Source organism: Chrysochloris asiatica, unplaced genomic scaffold (genome assembly GCF_000296735.1).
Source record: "Chrysochloris asiatica unplaced genomic scaffold, ChrAsi1.0 scaffold00054, whole genome shotgun sequence".
NCBI lineage: Eukaryota > Metazoa > Chordata > Mammalia > Afrosoricida > Chrysochloridae > Chrysochloris > Chrysochloris asiatica.
In genome coordinates, this window is record NW_006408572.1 from 10,272,179 (window position 1) to 10,289,216 (window position 17,038).

Genomic DNA, 17,038 nt, shown 5'->3' on the forward strand with positions numbered 1-17,038 from the left:
TCCACTTTCCTCAAGGCGGATTTTGGAACTTTTGTTCCCCTTTGCGGCTGCCTTCAATTTTCATAAGAAGCCCTTGAAGGCACAAATGGTTAAGTGCTTGACTATTAACAAAAAGGTGATCCAAACTCACCCAGAGGGGCCTTGGAAGGAAGCCCTAGTGAGCTGCTTCCAAAGGCTGCAGCCTTGAAAACCTATGGAGTGAAGTTTTCTGCACACAAGGGACTATCATGAGTCAGAATGAACTTGACAGCAATGGGTTTAGTTTTTGGGTTTTGGTTTGTCATCTTCCTTTCTACTTTATTTTCCCCAGATGGGCATTGGAGGCAGGGGTTAGGGCAAAGAGATGTGTTACTTGCTCTGCCCAGTCTTTAGGGACCATCTCTCCAGGAGAAAACCCAATCAACATGAAGGAAGGAGATCTGTTCAGGGTCTTTGATACTTCTGAGATCCTGTCCAGCTAAGTCCTTTCTTTAAGAAGGGGCCAACACACCAATTCCGACAAATACTAGTTCTGAGTCCAGTTGAGTGGGATGGGTGGTGGCTTGGAAGATGACACCAACATTTCCTGAGGTGCTTGGCCTGCCATTCATTAGGTGACTCATTGAGCTTCCCAGAGCCTTGGCCAGAAGGGAGGACAAAGAGCTTCAGCCTTTATTTGTTTTTTCCTGTTGCAATGGACTGCTTTGTCTTGGCATTAGGTCTACAGGAAAACCTTGCTTCATTAATCGCTTCCTTGCCTGTGATCTCATCAGCCCGGGAAGCCAAGCCCCAGAGCCTGGATGAGCTTCTATGGTGTGTCCCAGGCCACTCACTGGTTTTGGATTAAAATCTGCTTGCGTTTAAACTCCAGCTCCTGTTTACCTCTGTGAACATCAGTTTTTCAATATGTAAAATGGAGGTAGTAATTCCAGTCTCACAGGTTTGTTATAAGGATTGAATGAGGTTAAGCATGTAAAACATTAAGCACAGTGCTCTTGCCCAATAAATAGTGGTTAATAGTGTGGTTTCTGGAGTTGAACACTCTAGACTGGGTGGCTTTTAATCTTGAGTCCTTCTCTTTCTAGTTGAGTTCTTTTGGACAACTTCATCTTGCAGAGTCTGAGTTTCCACGTTTAGTAAAGGAGAATGGTAACAAACAGTGCTTATCTCACAGGGTCAAAATATAGACCAAGAGTTTGGTACAATTGCCATACCATACAAATCGTACAACAAAAATGAACTACTCTTATTGTTACTATCATTTTTTCAAGTATGAAGTCTAAGTCAATATGCTATCCTTTCCACAAACCCCAAACATCACTTTGATTTTCATTGATCTGAGCACCTTTTACAATCCATCTTGCATTGTTCCTGTTTATGCTCATCTCCCTCAAAGTGTAATTGGACCTCCCAGTCTTGCTTTTATGTCAAAAAAATAAAAAACACAAAAAAAAAACCCTTCACAAATCCAATCACAAGAGCATTGAAATTAGAATTACATCATACATGACACAACAAAAATTCCTAAAATTATCTTTAAAACAGTTCTGTTACTCCCAAAGCAGTTACCTGTGTCCATCTCTCCCTTTCTGGCTAGTCTCCCTCCAGCCTTCTTCCCTCTCCAAGTCTTATATATAACTAAGACAGGTCTCCAATTTTATATATTGTTGCTTTTGTTTAGTGCTGTCAAGTCAGTTCTGACCCACAATGACTCTCTGTAAGGTTTCCGAGGAGCATCTGGTGACTTTGAACTGCTGACCGTGCGGTCCAAACTGAGCTTGCAGTCTAGTGCATTATCCTGCAGTGCCACACCAGGACTCTGTAGTTTGTTGTTGTTGTTGGGTGCCATCGAGTCAATACTGACTCATAGCGACCTTATGCACAGCAGAATGAAACACGGCTGAGGCTAGAAATCCAAATCCAGAGTGCTGGCTGTAGGGAATGACTTTCTCTCTTTATTGGCTCTGGGGAAAGGTCCTTGTATCCTTTTAGCACTTGTAGGTCCAGCATTCCTTAGAGATCTCCGTGTGTCTTGGCATCAATCATCCCCTGGATCTAGGAGTTTCATGGTTTAGGGATCCCAAGTCCAAAGAACACACTCCATGTCTGGCTCTTCTTTGTTGGTGGTAGGTCACGCTTTCTCTATTCATGTCTCTCTTCGCTTACCTATGTAAGATGAAAGATGTTACAGACCACACCCCTGAGGACACCTCCCTTCAATTGATTGACTGCTTAAAGTAGATCCCATCATAGAAGGGATTCCATTATATTAGATCTCATCATGGGGGACTGGTGCCTCTCAACTGCCAAACCACTGAGAATCCAGGCCCAGTCAAGTTGACATAAAATTAACCATCACTGGGCCCCAGGATGATGACCAACACACATTTACGTAAATAAATATGCTTTTGTTGTTGAGTACCATCCAGTTGATTGGGAGGTGAGTTTAAACTGCTGACCTGGAGATTGAAACAGATCTGCAGTTCAGAGCATTATCCTGCAGCATCACACTGCAGCGCCATACCAGGACTCAGACACATGAAATACCCAATAAATGGACATCCCTCTGGGGCCCCAATGAATCCATCCATTCCCTGAACAACTATTCAAATGCCCCCCCATACATCTGTTAGTTGGTCATACTATGATGGCTTGTATGTTTCTGTGATCCTGGAAACTATGCCACTGTTGTTTCAAACACCAGGAGGGTCACCCATGGTAGACAGGTTTCAGCAGAGTTTCCAGACTAAGAACAGACTGTTGTTGTTAAGTACCATCAAGTCGGTTCCGACCCATAGAGACCCTGTATAGGGTTTCCAAGGAGCAACTGATGAGCTTGAACCACTGACCTTGTGGTTCAAATTGACTTTACAGTCTGGTGGGTTAACCCACAGTGCCACACCAGGACTTCAAGAACAGCCTAGGAAGAAAGAATAGGCAGTTTTGAGGGATTAGCCACTGAACACAATTTGAATAAAAATGAAACATTGATATAGTGCTGGATGAGCCCCTCAGGTTAGAAGGCACATAGAATAAGAATGGGAAAGAGCTGTCTTCTAAAAGTAGAGTTGATCTGAATGGCATGGAAGGAACAAAGTTTTCTAGACCTTTGTTTGCTGATGGGGCATGCCTCAAAAGGAGCAGAAACAGCTGCAAACATTCATTAATAATTGGAATGTGGAATGTATGAAGTATGAATCTAGGAAAAGTAGAAGCCATCAAAAATGAAATGGAATGCATGAAAATTCATATCCTAGGCATTAGTGAACTGAAATGGACAGGCACTGGCCATTTTGAATCAAACAATCATATGACTTACTATGCTAGGAATGACAAGTTCAAGATGAATGGTGTTGAATTAAATGTTGACAAGAACATTTTAAGATCTGTCTTAAAGTACAATGCTATCTGTGATAGAATAATATCTATAAGCCTACAAGGAAGAGCTGTTAATATGACTATCATTCAAACTGATGCACTAAACACCATAGCCAGTGATGAAGAAGTTGAAGAATTCTATTGTATTTATAATTATTGGTGATTGGACTGTGAAAGTTGGATACAAAGAGGAGGGATCAGTAGTTAGAAAATATTGTTGTGGTGATAGAAATGATGCTGGAGATCTCAAGATAGAATATGGCAAGACCAGTGATTTAGTTATGCAAATGCTTTTTTTTAAACAACATAAATGGTGATCATATATGTGGACCTCACCAGATGGAATAACAGGAGTCAAATTGACTACATCTGTGGGAAGAGACAATGGAGAAGATCAATATCATCAGCAAAGGACTGAGTGTGGAACAGATCATTAATTGTTCATATGTAAGTTCAGGTTGAAGTTGAAGAAAATTAAAACAAGTCCATGGGAGCCAAAATATGACCTTGAGTATATCTCCCTTGAACTTAGAGTCCATCTCAAGAAAGATTTGACACATTGAGTACCAGTGGAGCTGTGGGATAACATAAAGAACATCATAAATGAAGAAAGCAAAAGGTCATTAAAAAGAAAGAAAAGAATGAAAAGACAAAAATGGATGTCAGAAGAGACTCTGAAGCTTGCTCTGTGAACATTGAGTAGCTAGAGCAAATGGAAGAAATCATGAAGCAAAAGAGCTGAACAGAAAATTTCAGAGGACAGCTTGAGAAGACAAAGTATTATAATGAAATGTGCCAAGACCGGAAGTTAGAAAACCAAAAGGTTTTCTCAAGCTGAAAAACCTGAAGAAAAAATTCAGGCCTTGAGTTCCATATTGAAGGATTCCATGGAGTCCTGTTGTGCCACTGTAGGATAAACATTGGACTGTTAACCACGAGGTCGGCAGTTCAAACCCACCAGTTGCTCCTCTGAAATCCTGTACAGGGTCGCTATGAGTCAGAACCGACTTGATGGCACTTAACAACAACAACAACAACATGAGCAAAATATTGAACGATGCAGGAAACATCAAAAGAAGATGGAAGAAATATATAGAGTCACTGTACCAAAAAGAATTGGTGACGTTCAACCATTCAAGAACCACAGGAAGAAGTCCAGCTGCACTGAGGGCATTGGTGGAAAAACAAGGCTCTGGAATTGATGGAATACTAAGTGAACTGTTTCAACAAACTGATGCACCACTGAAAGCACTTAATAGTTTATGCCAAGAAATTTGGAAAACAGGTAACTGGCCAACTGACTGGAAGAGATTCACATTTGTGCCCATCCAAAAATGACCCAATAAAATGTGGAAATCATTGAACAGTATCACTGATGTCACATGCAAGTATAATTTTGATGAAGATCATTTAAACATGGTTGCAGCAGTAAATTGACAGGGAGCTGCCAGAAATTCAAGCCATATTCAGAGGAGAATGTGGAACTAGAGATAATCATTGCTGACATGAGATGAATCTTGGCTGTAACCAAAGAATACCAGAAAGATGTTTGTGTTTTATTGACTATACAATTGCATTTGACTGTATAGATCATAACAAACTATGGATAACATTGTGAAAAATGGGAATTCCAGAACACTTAATTGTACTCATACAGAACCTGTGCATAGATCAGTTGCTAGAACAGTAACTACTACTACATGGTTTAAAATCAGGAAAGGTATGCATCAAAGTTGTATCTTTTTAACCACACTTAATCTGCATGCTGAGCAAATAATCTAAGAAGTTGAACTTTATGAAGAAGAATATGATTGGAGTAGGAATTCTAAGAATCTGTGATATGCAGATGATACAAATTTGCTTGCAAAAAGTGTAAAGGGCTTGAAGCACTTGCTGATGAAAACAAAGAAAACTCAATGCAAAGAAAACAAAATTCTTCACAACCAGACCAATCAACATCACAATAAAGGAAGAAAAGGTTGGCATTGACAAGGATTTCATTTGCTTGTAGTAATGCCCATGGAAGCAGCATTTAAGAAATCAAAGGACATATTGCATTGGTCAAATTTGCTGTAAATGATCTCTTTAAAGTGTTAAAATGTATAGATGGCATTTTGAGAACTAAGGTGCGCCTAGCCTAAGCCACATTGTTGTTGTTGTGAAGTGCAATTGCCTCATATGCATATAAAAATTGAACATTGAATAAGGAAGACCATAGAAGAATCAATGTATTTGAGTTATGATGTTGATGAAGAATATTAAAAGTACCAGAAGACCAAATGAATCCATTTTGTTAGAATTATAGCCAGACTGTCCTTTAGAAGTGAGGATGGGAGGACTTGTCTTGTGTATTTTGAATATGTTATAAGAGACCAGTCCCTAGAATAGGACATCATGCTAGACAAAGTGAAAAAGAGGAAGATCCCCTAAGAGATGGATTGGCACTGACTGCAACAATGGGTTTAAACATAACAAATGTGAGGAGGTATAGGACCAGGAAGCGTGTCGTTCTGTTGTACACAGAGGTGCTGTTAGTGGAACTGACTCATTGGTAACTAACAACTCTGTGCCCGGGCCCAAGCTATCTGTTGGGATTAACAAAGCATAAGAGGTTTCAGTTTTCATGAAACTTAAATTGTATTTATGGAAAACGAAAACAAACGTAAACTTTAGCTATTGAAAAGTGCTGTAAAAACAATAGGACTTTGTGAGAAAGAGTGAAAAGGAACAGACTAGTTCAGATATTCTACTGAGTGGTCAAGGTGAAATATGAGTGGCGATTTATTTTATAAACGGGAACAATGAAACATGGGCACTTGGAAGATTTTGGTGGCAGAAAATAAGGAGGCTGAGGAGGTCCATACCACTTCTCAACTTGTCAGCCCCGCAGGCGTCTTAAGCGGTACCTATAAGACCATACCCCGGTATTTTTGTGGGGTCAGTGGCGCTTGCGCAAAATGATGCCGCCAGCTTGACGTCATCGCGTCAGGCTCCGACCTGCCCCCGCCTGTGACGCCCTCCCTGCCACAGCCCTGCCCCGTACGCCCGCGCGCTCGCGCGCATGCTCCGAACCCCGCCTCCGTGCGTCACAGAATGGCATCAGACAGCCTGGCTGCCCCTGACGTGTCGGGGAGGAGCCGGGCTCGGAGGTACGCGGAGTGGAGTCAGGGCTGCGGAGGGGAGCAAAGCTGAGCGGCTGGGCGGGCCTGGCCAGGCCAGCAGAGCGGACACGTCGGCGGAGCTGCGGCGAACATGCGCTTTTGACACATTGGAGGTGAGCCTGCTGTACGGGGGGCGCTCCCGAGGGGGTTGGGCTAGGCCGGCGGCCCCGCGGCCTGTCCCTAGGGAGCCTGACGGATCCGGGGGCCGTGTCTGAGGGGCTCCGCTGGGCCGCCTGTGTCCTGTTCTGGGGCGTCCAGTCCAGGGACAACTGTTCCAACCGCCCTAACTGCCCCCTCCCCACCCGGCCCGAGGTGTGGCCCAGCAGGGAAGCGTGGAGGGAGCGCGCCCGAAGGCCTCTGGAGGGTGGGAAGGATGGAGGCCGGTGCGCACCGTGGGCTGGGCGCTGGTGGAGTGGCCCGGTGGTGGCGGCGGCGCGCCCTGCCCGCCTCCTTCGCCCTCCCCAGGCGCCGCCAGCTGGAAGGGTGGGCTGGAGCGGGGTTGGAGTTCAGGAAAGTGTCACCAAACGGGTCCGGTGGCTTGTGCTTGCCTCTGTTTTGCTTGCAAACGACGAGATGAGCCTTTTGTAAGTTTTTGCTAAGGAAATGCGCCTTCTTGCACTGCGGATTATCATTACAGTGCGTTTCTATAGCGCCGGTACGTATTCAGAACACTTTGCTTACCTCTGGAACCTCGTCCTCACTCTGTGGTTGTGGCTGGGTCTCCTAGCGGCCTTGGACGCCACCGGGGAAACCGAGTCTGGGGTGGGAGGTGTGAAGTGTACCCCGTACTTGCTGTCTTCCAACTGCTAAGTGGCTTTGCCTGGCTCAGAATTTAGGCCTGGAATTGGGGTTTCTTTGGGTGGGATTTTTATACTCTTCTCAGGTAGGAACAAGGCAGTCTATTTGATTTGCCAGAGATATAGCAGAACCTAGTAGATGTTTTATTTACATGTTTTTGAACAGACTCACCTAGGATAAGAACCACGGCTAATTTATGAGAACAATCCTACTCGGAAAGCTTGTTCCCAGGTTTGTGGTTATTTTGCCTGACCGATTGTTAGCAGCGTTACTAAATATGCAGTTGTTGTTGTTGTTATGTGCCGTGCAGTCGGTTCCGACTCATAGTGACCCTGTACAGTGTTTCCGAGGCTCTAAATCTTTACGGGAGCAGAAAGCCTCATCTTTCTCCCGTGGAACAGCTGGTAGTTTCGAACTGCTGACTTTGCAGTTTGCAGCCCGATTCGTAACCACTACGCTAACATTGCTAAATCATGAATTGTGTTAGTTGGTCATAGATTGAAGACAAGTATAGGAAAACTGAGTTACTAATGATATATATATATATTATTTAGTTCGAGAGCATTTTTTAGGGGGGAGGGGAAAGCCCCTGTTATTTGCCCTGGTCCAGACAGAAGCAGCTAAATCTTCTGAAGCTGTAGTTTTGTTTCGACTATTCAAAGTAGAGAAATCGAAGTTGGATAGAGAGTAAGTAGAAACCTCAGTAAAAACTTAGGTCTTGCCTTGAGGACATCGTCAAAACTTACTTTTATTCTCAGCTTAAGCCATGCTTACTGAAGTTTAAAATTCTAATACAAGTTTCTGAGAACTTGATAAGGTAGAACAAGAAATTCAATAGGAGCAAAAGAAAGCCTATATTTTTGATCAATTATGAAAAAGTTAAGAATCCTGAAAATTCTGTAAAAGTTAAAAATTATGTAAAGTAGAATTTTGGCAAAAAGGCATGTGGTAGCTAGAATGAATTCCAAAAAACTCTTCCAACCTTGTTGTTACGTGCTGCCAAGCCAGTTCCTACTCATTGCAACCTTGTATAGGGTTTCCAAGGAGCAGCTGAGGAGTTTGAACCACCAACCTTGTGATTTGAACCACTAACCCTGTGGTTTGAACTGGCGTTGTAGTCCATTACTTATCCTATGGTGCTACACCAGGACTCCTTCAACCTCAAAAGTCCATCCTGTATCTAGTAACAAGATAAAATATCTTATAGATTTTCTTATCAGAATTTACAAATAGCATTTTGGATAGGCTGTTTTATCTCAAAATCATATACAGTATGATAATGCTTGATGTAAAAATTGTCATATTTTTGAGACTAACACATCCATATGACACGTATTAAAGAAAGACTGGTTGGGGTACATAATTATCTACCTTCATTTTTGTTTCAGAAGATTGTAGATGCACCAGGAAGGCATTTAGACATTTTAAAATTATTTTTTTTAGTAGTGTATTTTTCTTAATATTGGCTAACTTTCTATAGCTGTAATATCTCCTGTTACATAGTATCAGATAGCACTGTGAACACCTCCTCTCACTGTAACTTGAAGCATTGCTGAACAAAAAGCCCTTGAAAAGTTCTTTTGAATATTTATAGGGTAACAAATTTTTGCCATTTGTAAAGAATCTAAGTTTCAGAAAGGGTAAGTCTGATAAATAAAATTAGATAAAACTTGATGAGACCAATTAGAAAACAATAAAAATGAGGTGTATCCATAAAGTAAGAACTTGCTTAGTTCTTAATCTGGCTCTTAAAGACTATCCCAAAAGAAAAGTTTAAAAATGTCAGTAATGGTGGTATCATTGGCATATGCACATAGCTTTTTGAAGTGACAAATTTTAAGGAATCACTTGTATATCACAAATTTTGATGCACATTTACTGTGGTCATATTTCAAAGATCCACTTCTGAGCTACCATTTTTATAATTTAATGAACATTTATGCAGCATTTACCGTGTGCCAGGCCTCATTCTAAGTACTTTACAAATATTAACTCCATAACAACCCCATTTTAATTTTTATCCCCACTTTACAGGTGAGGAAATGAGGACACATGGTCGTTGGATAACTTACTTGTTCAAGGTCACTCAGTTAATGAATAGAGGAGTAGGAATATTAAAATAGACAGTTTGCCTCCACTGCTTAGACACTTACCCGTTATGCTCTACTGCTCCTTGCTTGTTTTCTGGTGAAATGCTTTTTAATTAATTTGTACAGAGTCTCGTAAGTTAGACTTTGATGGCAATGGATTTTGTTTTTTCTGCAAAAGAAACTTATTTTAGCAAAAAGTTTCTGGTACAAGTTATAATAGTGTTTGAAGGGCCAATAAGCAAGTTGTAAAAGTAGTGTTTTTTTTTTTTTAATGTCATTAACATTGAATTCACAAGAAAATACTGAATTCAGCAAGAAAGTAATGTGTGCAAAATTAAAAACATATTGAAGTAACTTTCTAGTATTTGACACTGAATTAAGTAGCTGGACAAGGAAGGTACAAGAGAGAAAACAACTTAAGAAGCTTTAAACCAAAGACTGTTTGAAACCTTAGTCACCAAAAGACCCAATAAAAGTTGTTGATTCTATTAAGACTATGGGCATATTCAAGAACGAATAAACAGTGAAGAGTGGATACTTTACATTCTTTACTGAAAGGTGTAAAAAGTGAGGTTCCTCAGGGATCATTACTCAGCAAAGTTCTCTTCAAAATAATAACTGCCTCTCAGACTGCATACGAAGTAAACAGAGAAACCCTAACCCCATTGCCAGTGAGTTGTTTTGGACTTATAGTGACCCCATAGGACAGAATAGGACTGCCCCAGAGTTTGTAATCTGTATGGAAGCAGACTGCCACACCTTTCTCCCATAGAGTGACTGGTGGATTCTAACTACCAGCCTTTCTGTTTGCACTTGAACACTTAACCTCTGCACTACCTGGGCCCCTTCTGATCTGAATGTTGTTGTTGTTGTTAAGTGCCGTCGAGTCGGTTCCGACCCATAGTGATTCTGTACAGGGTTTCGGAGGCTGTAAATCTCTACGGGAGCAGAAAGCCTTATCTTTCTCCCGTGGGACAGCCGGTAGTTTCTAACTGCAGTTCGCAGCCTGATTCGTAACCACTACGCTACCAGAGCTCCTTTCTGAATAAGTGGGTCAAAAACAACAGAACCATGCAGAACAGTTCCAAAGTGCATGTGAATAATAACATTTATAGACACATATAATCCTAGCGTCCTGGTGTGGTGCTGTAGGCTAAGTACTGGACTCCTAACCAGTTCAAACCCACCAGCCTCTCCTTGGAAACCTTTACAGTGTGTTGCTGTGAGTCAGAACTGACTCAGTGGCACTTAGCTACAACAACAATGTATTTGTAGAAGGATTACTGGTTGGTTCCATATTCAAATACAACCAAGAAAAAAGAAAGGCATCTAAAGTCGTTATTAATGTACATAAGTGCAGTGATTCATGGACCACACAATCAGCACTATCATCAAATGCTGCACAATCTCAGAAAGAGTACTAAACACTTCAAAGAAAAATTGATCCTCAGCACATTGCTGTTGAGTTGCTTCTGACCCTAGCAACCCCATGTGTTAAGAGTAGAACCTCTCTTGGTTTTCTTGGCTATAATCTTTAAGGAAGATCGCCACGCCTTTCTTGTACTGGGTGTGGGTGTCTTCGAACCACCAATTTCTAGTGTGGAGCTGTGGGGTAATGCAGACTGCAAAGCCTTTTGAACTGCAAGGTCGGTGGTTCAAGCTCACCACCTGCTCCTTGGAAACCCTATATAGGGTCGCTATGGCTTGGAACCAACTCGACAGTATTTAACAACAACAAGTTTAGGTCAAACCATTTGTGCCGCCCAGAGAATAAAGTTTCAAGATCTTGAATTTAACACCAGTCATGCAGCTCTAGGTACCCTTACAGAGAAGAGCCAAAGAATACCAGTTAAAATATTTAACATATTTATTTAGGGAACTAAGATGGATACCTAGTATTATAGGCTAGAAAGTCAAGAAATCTTCGCTTTTGGAAGACCAGTGTTGTTGAAAGGTATTATCATCAAAGTCTTGAAAATCAGAAAAGGCATGAAAAAGGAGATTACAAACTTGTTTACCAAATTCTGGAGCTTTACGAGGGAGCACCATGTTAAACTTATGATAAATTTAAGATAAAAAATAGGAAGTTCTCTCTGTAAAGTTATGGAACTTAACCCAATCGCTTAAAACACTATAAAACCAGTACGTCAAACATTTCAGAATTGAAATTATTAATTTAAAAAATGTCTCATAAAGCATATAGGCTTTCTCATAGTTTTTATTTTCTTGGAGTTTTCAATTGCTTTTTATTCTTATTGACAAAAGAGCAACAACCTCATATTTATGCAGTTTTTAAGTTACAGAGTCCTGGTCTGGTGCTGTGGGATAAAGCACTGGACCACAAGGTCAGTTTGAATCACAAGGTTGGTGGTTCAAACTCACCAGCCACTCTTTGAAAACCCTATACATGGTTGCTATGAATTGGAACCGACTTCACAACACTTAGCAACAATAACAATCTATTGTATGGTAGTCCTCATTTGTTTTGGAGCCAAATCCCAGACAGAATAGGATTCGTGTTGGACTTTATTACAGTACTGGTGTGAAGCCACTATTTCTTGAGTCCTATGCTATTAATTTTTTGGGTTTTCTCCCTTATTTCGTTACTGTCTCAGGAAGTGTGTGGGAGGGAGGTAGCCCTCTTGAGTTCTTGTGTGAGAGAAAAAAATTCTCTCACTTCATGAATTATGTTTCATCTCAGTTCTGTAGATTCTGAGATTTTCTTATTCTCATTTGTCTGGAGGCTCTTGGTTGTCCATTCATGTTTAATACTAAAGGATTGGGTGATTTATTTTAGGTATTTCAGTCCAGTGATAGCTCCATGGCTCTCCCCAATAAGTCCATGAGCTCCTTGTTTTTTGGATGTGGAGCCTTTACTGAATTTTATAAATGATGGTGAATATGCTTGGCATACACCAGACTGATGATTTTGCACAGCTGAGAATGATAGGTTTTGTAAGCCTTTGTTATTTTCTTTACATTTTGTTTATTTTGTTGTTGATGATTATTTATTTTGTTGTTGATGAGAATATACACAGCAAAACATATACTAATTCAAGAGTTTCTACATGTGCAGTTTTGTGATATTGATTATATCCTTTGAGTATATCCTCAGTCATTCTCAATGTCCTTGAATTGTTTCTTCCTCATTCACACATACTTACTGTTCCCAAGGTTCCATCTAATAATTTCAGTTGCTGTTGTCAATTTGATGCCATAGAGATAATTCTTAAAAGAGTATAGTAATGCTCAAGGCAGACTTTTTTTTTTTACTAGCTAAACTAAACTGGATTGCAAAGTTGTTGAACTGCAAAGTTGGTGGTTCAGGCGCACGAGCTGCTCCTCAGAAACCCTATACAGGGTTGTTATGGATCAGAACTGACTTGATGGCACTTAACAATAACCATTGTTTGGCTTTAAGAAGATTTCAGGGGATGTTTTTAGTTTAAGGTTTAAAGGTTCTATCAGGGCATTAGTGTTTGGGTTCATCCATCCACCCTTCTATGATTTCAGAAAGTTCATGAGAATTTGAAATTCTCTTCTACATTTCCCCCCTTTTAATTAGTATTCTTTTGTGGAATCTTTGTTCAGAATGGTAGCCTGGCACTATCCAGAGCTTTTATGTTGTTCTTGCTAAGTGCCTTCTCCTGGTGACCCTATATAGGGTTTCCAAGGAGTGGCTGGTAGGCTTGAACTACTAAGCTTGTGGTTAGCAGTCCAGTGCTTATCTTACAGCACTACACCAGGACTTCAACTGAAACTACCTGCCTGTATGGGAATCCAACCTGTGACCTTTGTGTTACTAGCCCCACAGTTAAACCAACTGAGCTAACTTGCCAGTTCCAGTTCTTTTATAATTCTGTTTTAATGCAAAGTGATGCATCATGAGATAGAAGTGAAACCACCTACATTCCTGTATAGATATTTAGATATAAATAAAATGGTACTTTGAAAGTAGGGAATAATTAAAGAAAGATTATATATCAGTTCAACAAATATTTGTTAAATTTCCATGTTTTCTGCATTTCTGTTGATACAGAAAGATTGATAAATAAGACACAGGATCTTGTCCTCAAGGAACTGATAGCAGGAGAGACTTAACTTTTCATTCTTCTTCAAATCGTTCTTGTGTAAGGAAAACTAAATAGCATCAAAACTTTGCTTTCTGTGTCTCTCTTGGTGCTTTACAATATTTTTGCAAAACCATAATTTATTGGATTGTGTATCAGAAACTGAATAGTTGAGGTGCACTCGGATACATAGTTGTCAGTGCTCAGACAGTAACACCGATCCAAAATTGATGGACCAATGCCATTGAGCATATAATCAGCTTCTTCAGGACTAGAATTATGGATTTCAAATGTAATTATAATATTTTGGGGGACATTTTTGGGAAAGACCTTATGTTGAACATTCATGAGACATCAAGATGCCTCATTCCCAAATGCTTCTCTTGTATCTATCCTGTAATTCTATCTTCACCTGGGTTCATATGCCCCTTCCCTCAAGGACTTAGGCAATAACTCTGTGAGAAGTTATTGATACCACATGGAGATGCCTTTAAGTGTTCTGGATCTTTTTTAATCCCTATACGTCTGGTAGCTGGACTAGGTTTGTCCTTATTAACACAAGTACAATTACAAATCAGATTATCCCTACACCTGGGAAAGTGGGGTGGGACTCTGGAACTTTGATGGAGACTCGATTGTTGTTGTTGTTACATGCCCTGGAATCAGTTCCGACTCATAGCGACCCTGTACAGGGTTTCCGAGGCTGTAAATCTTTACAGGAGCAGAAAGCCTCATCTTTCTCCTGCAGAACAGCTGGTAGTTTCGAACTGCTGACCTTGCGGTTCCCAGCCCGATTCGTAACCACTACGCTACCAGAGCTCCTTTGATGGAGGGATAGGAGAGGATATTATAAATTAATATATTTACTGATCAGTACATATACTTGAAGAAATCTTGTAAATCATCTAATATAGTCCAAACCTTCACTAGGCAAAAAACTGAGACTTACTCTTAAGAGATGAAACAGTTTGCTTTAGTAACTTAGTGGCAGAAGTGGAACCGTATAGCCCAGGTCAGTGGACTTGCAGCCTTGCCTGGGTGCTCTGTATTTTGATGTGCTTGTCTTGTCATCTAGGTGTCTCTGAGAGCAGAGTAATACAGATAGAAATATGCTCATGTAGGGGGCAGTTGGTTAGAGGAAGAGGGCACATTTATTCAATATATATTTATTCCAGTGCTTAACAAAGTCTGACACATAGTGGATACACAGTAAGTGTTTGCAAGCATTCTGTGGATTCAACTGAGCAAGGCATTATGCAGAATATGTCAAGGATCCATCTCTTTCAAAGATGACTTGTAAATTAAGCCAATTGGGAGATTGACTAACAGATGCAAAGGTAATAATAGTATGGCCAGAAAAGACTTGACTAAGAAAGAAAATTTGCTGCAGACCTCAAAGGAATTAAATTAAGTGTATAAAATTCCATTTTAATTTTATTCAACTAAAAACCACTCTTTGGCATTTGTTGTTATTGGTAAGTGCTATCAAGTCAGTTCCAACTCATAGTGACGCTGTATAGGGTTTCCGAGGAGCGGCTGGTGAGTTTGAACCACCAACCTTGTGGTCCAGTGCATTATCCTACGGCGACATACCAGGACTACTATCTCTGGCGTTGTTGTGTTGTTAGGTGCCATCAAGTTGGTACTGACCCATAGCGACCTTAGGCACAGCAGAACGAAACACTGCCCGACCCTGGGCCATCCTCGCTACTGTTGCCACGCTTGAGTCCATCTGTGCTGCCACTTGGCCAGTCTATCTCGCTGGGGGTCTTCCTCTTTTTCTCTGATCCTTCACCTTACCAAACATGATATCCTCCAGCATCTGGTCCCTCTTGACAATATGTCTGAAGTATGAGAGACGAAGTTTGGCCATCTTGGCCTCCAAGGAGCACTCTGGCTGTACTTCTTCCAAAACGGATCTATTGGTTCTTTTGGCAACCCATGGCACTTTCAATATTCTCCTCCAACACTATAACTCAAAAACATTAATTCTTCTACAGTCTTTCTTATTCACTGTCCAGCTTTTGCATGCATGTGAGGTTATTGAAAATACCATGGCTTGGGTCAAGGCGCACCTTAGTCCTCAAGCTGACATCTTTGCTCTTCAACAACTTTATGAAGGTCTTGTGCAGCAGATTTGCCTAATGCACTACGTCGTTTGATTTCTTGACTGCTGTTTCCATGAGTGTTGATAGTTGATCCAGGAAGAATGAAGTCCTTGACAACTTCAATCTTTTCTCCGTTGATAAAAATGTTGTTTATTGGTCCAGTGGTGAGGATTTTTGTTTTCTTGACATTGAGATGTAATCCATACTGAAGGCTGTGCTCTTTGATCTTCATCAGTAAATGTATTAAGTCCTCTTCACTTTCAGCAAGCAAGGTTGTATCATCTGCATATCACAGGTTGTTAATGAATCTTCCTCCAATCCTGATGCCACATTTTTCTTCATAGAACCCAGCTTCTCAGATTATTTGCTCAGCACACAGGTTGAATAAGTATGGTGAAAGAATACAACCTTGTCACACACCTTTTAAAATTTTAAACCATTCAGTGTTCCAGTGTTCTGTTCTGGTTTCTGGCATACTCACTCAGAAATTGGAGTTCTATATTCTTGTCTGTGGCTGAGTTTTTCATAAACCTGAATTCATGATTGTACTAGATGAACAACTTCTTAACAACACCTGCTCTTTTCAAATTTATGTTTAAAGTGGTGCTTTAGTTCTTTAAAAAAAAAAAGTGTTTTTGATGAAAGTTTAGATGCCAAATTAGTTTCTTATTTAACAGTCTCTACACAGATTGTTCAGTAACACTGGTTACATTTTTCATAATGTTTTAACATGAACATTAATTCTGTTCTGGTTTTTGTTTCTAGTTTTCATCTAGTTTCTCTGTCCCCTTAACTTCTCATCTTTGCTTTAGAGGAATGGTTGACCATTTGGTCTCGTACAGATACTTTTTTAAGGGAGCGTGTGCTGCATACCAGGCTTTGTACTAGGGTAGAAATGAATAAGACTAATAACACAGCTTAATAGGGAATGCAGAATTGTAAGCAAATGCATGGTTAGTATGTTAATAAAAGCATATGTGACATATAGAGGTAGCCAAGAGGGAGGGGGATTTTAATGCTGTTTGGGTGAGATTGGGAAAGGATAAGATGACATGTAGATTTTACAGTTACAGGATAAAGAGGATATGCTCAAGTGATAGCGAATAAAAGCACTTAGACCTGAAACAGCATAATGTGTTAAGGCAATTTTGAACAGTATTGTTGAAATATAATGTGGGATGCCTGTGGGAGGCAGGAGTTATAGGCGGTAAGACTGAAACACTAGGCATGAATCTAGAGAGCTCCCAGTCTTTGCTATTCCACTCATAGTGACCCTGTATAGGGCTTCCAAGGAGGACCTGGTGAGCTTGAACCACTGACCTTGGAGTTCAAATGACTTTGCAGGCTGACACATTAGCCCACAGTGCCACACTAGGACTGCTTTAGGTAGCCTGTCTTAAATTCCAGGTTAGGTAAGTACACTCACACACACACACACACACACACACACACAC

The 17,038-nt window shown here is 40.7% G+C and overlaps 1 protein-coding gene across 2 annotated transcripts in view; it reads left to right on the top strand.

Annotated features, from left to right (window-relative positions):
- Nucleotides 1-6,450: 6,450 nt before the first annotated feature.
- NDEL1 (nudE neurodevelopment protein 1-like 1) overlaps nucleotides 6,451-17,038 on the top strand; it is a 30,857-nt gene continuing 20,269 nt past the window's right edge. Inside the window, exons 1-2 of one of the 2 annotated variants that reach the window (XM_006863412.1) lie at nucleotides 6,451-6,539; nucleotides 6,577-6,631. In XM_006863412.1, coding sequence (XP_006863474.1) covers nucleotides 6,451-6,539; nucleotides 6,577-6,631 — 144 coding nt within the window. Of the gene's footprint in view, nucleotides 6,632-17,038 lie in introns of both variants that reach the window. The other variant, XM_006863413.1, reaches the window with a different exon arrangement.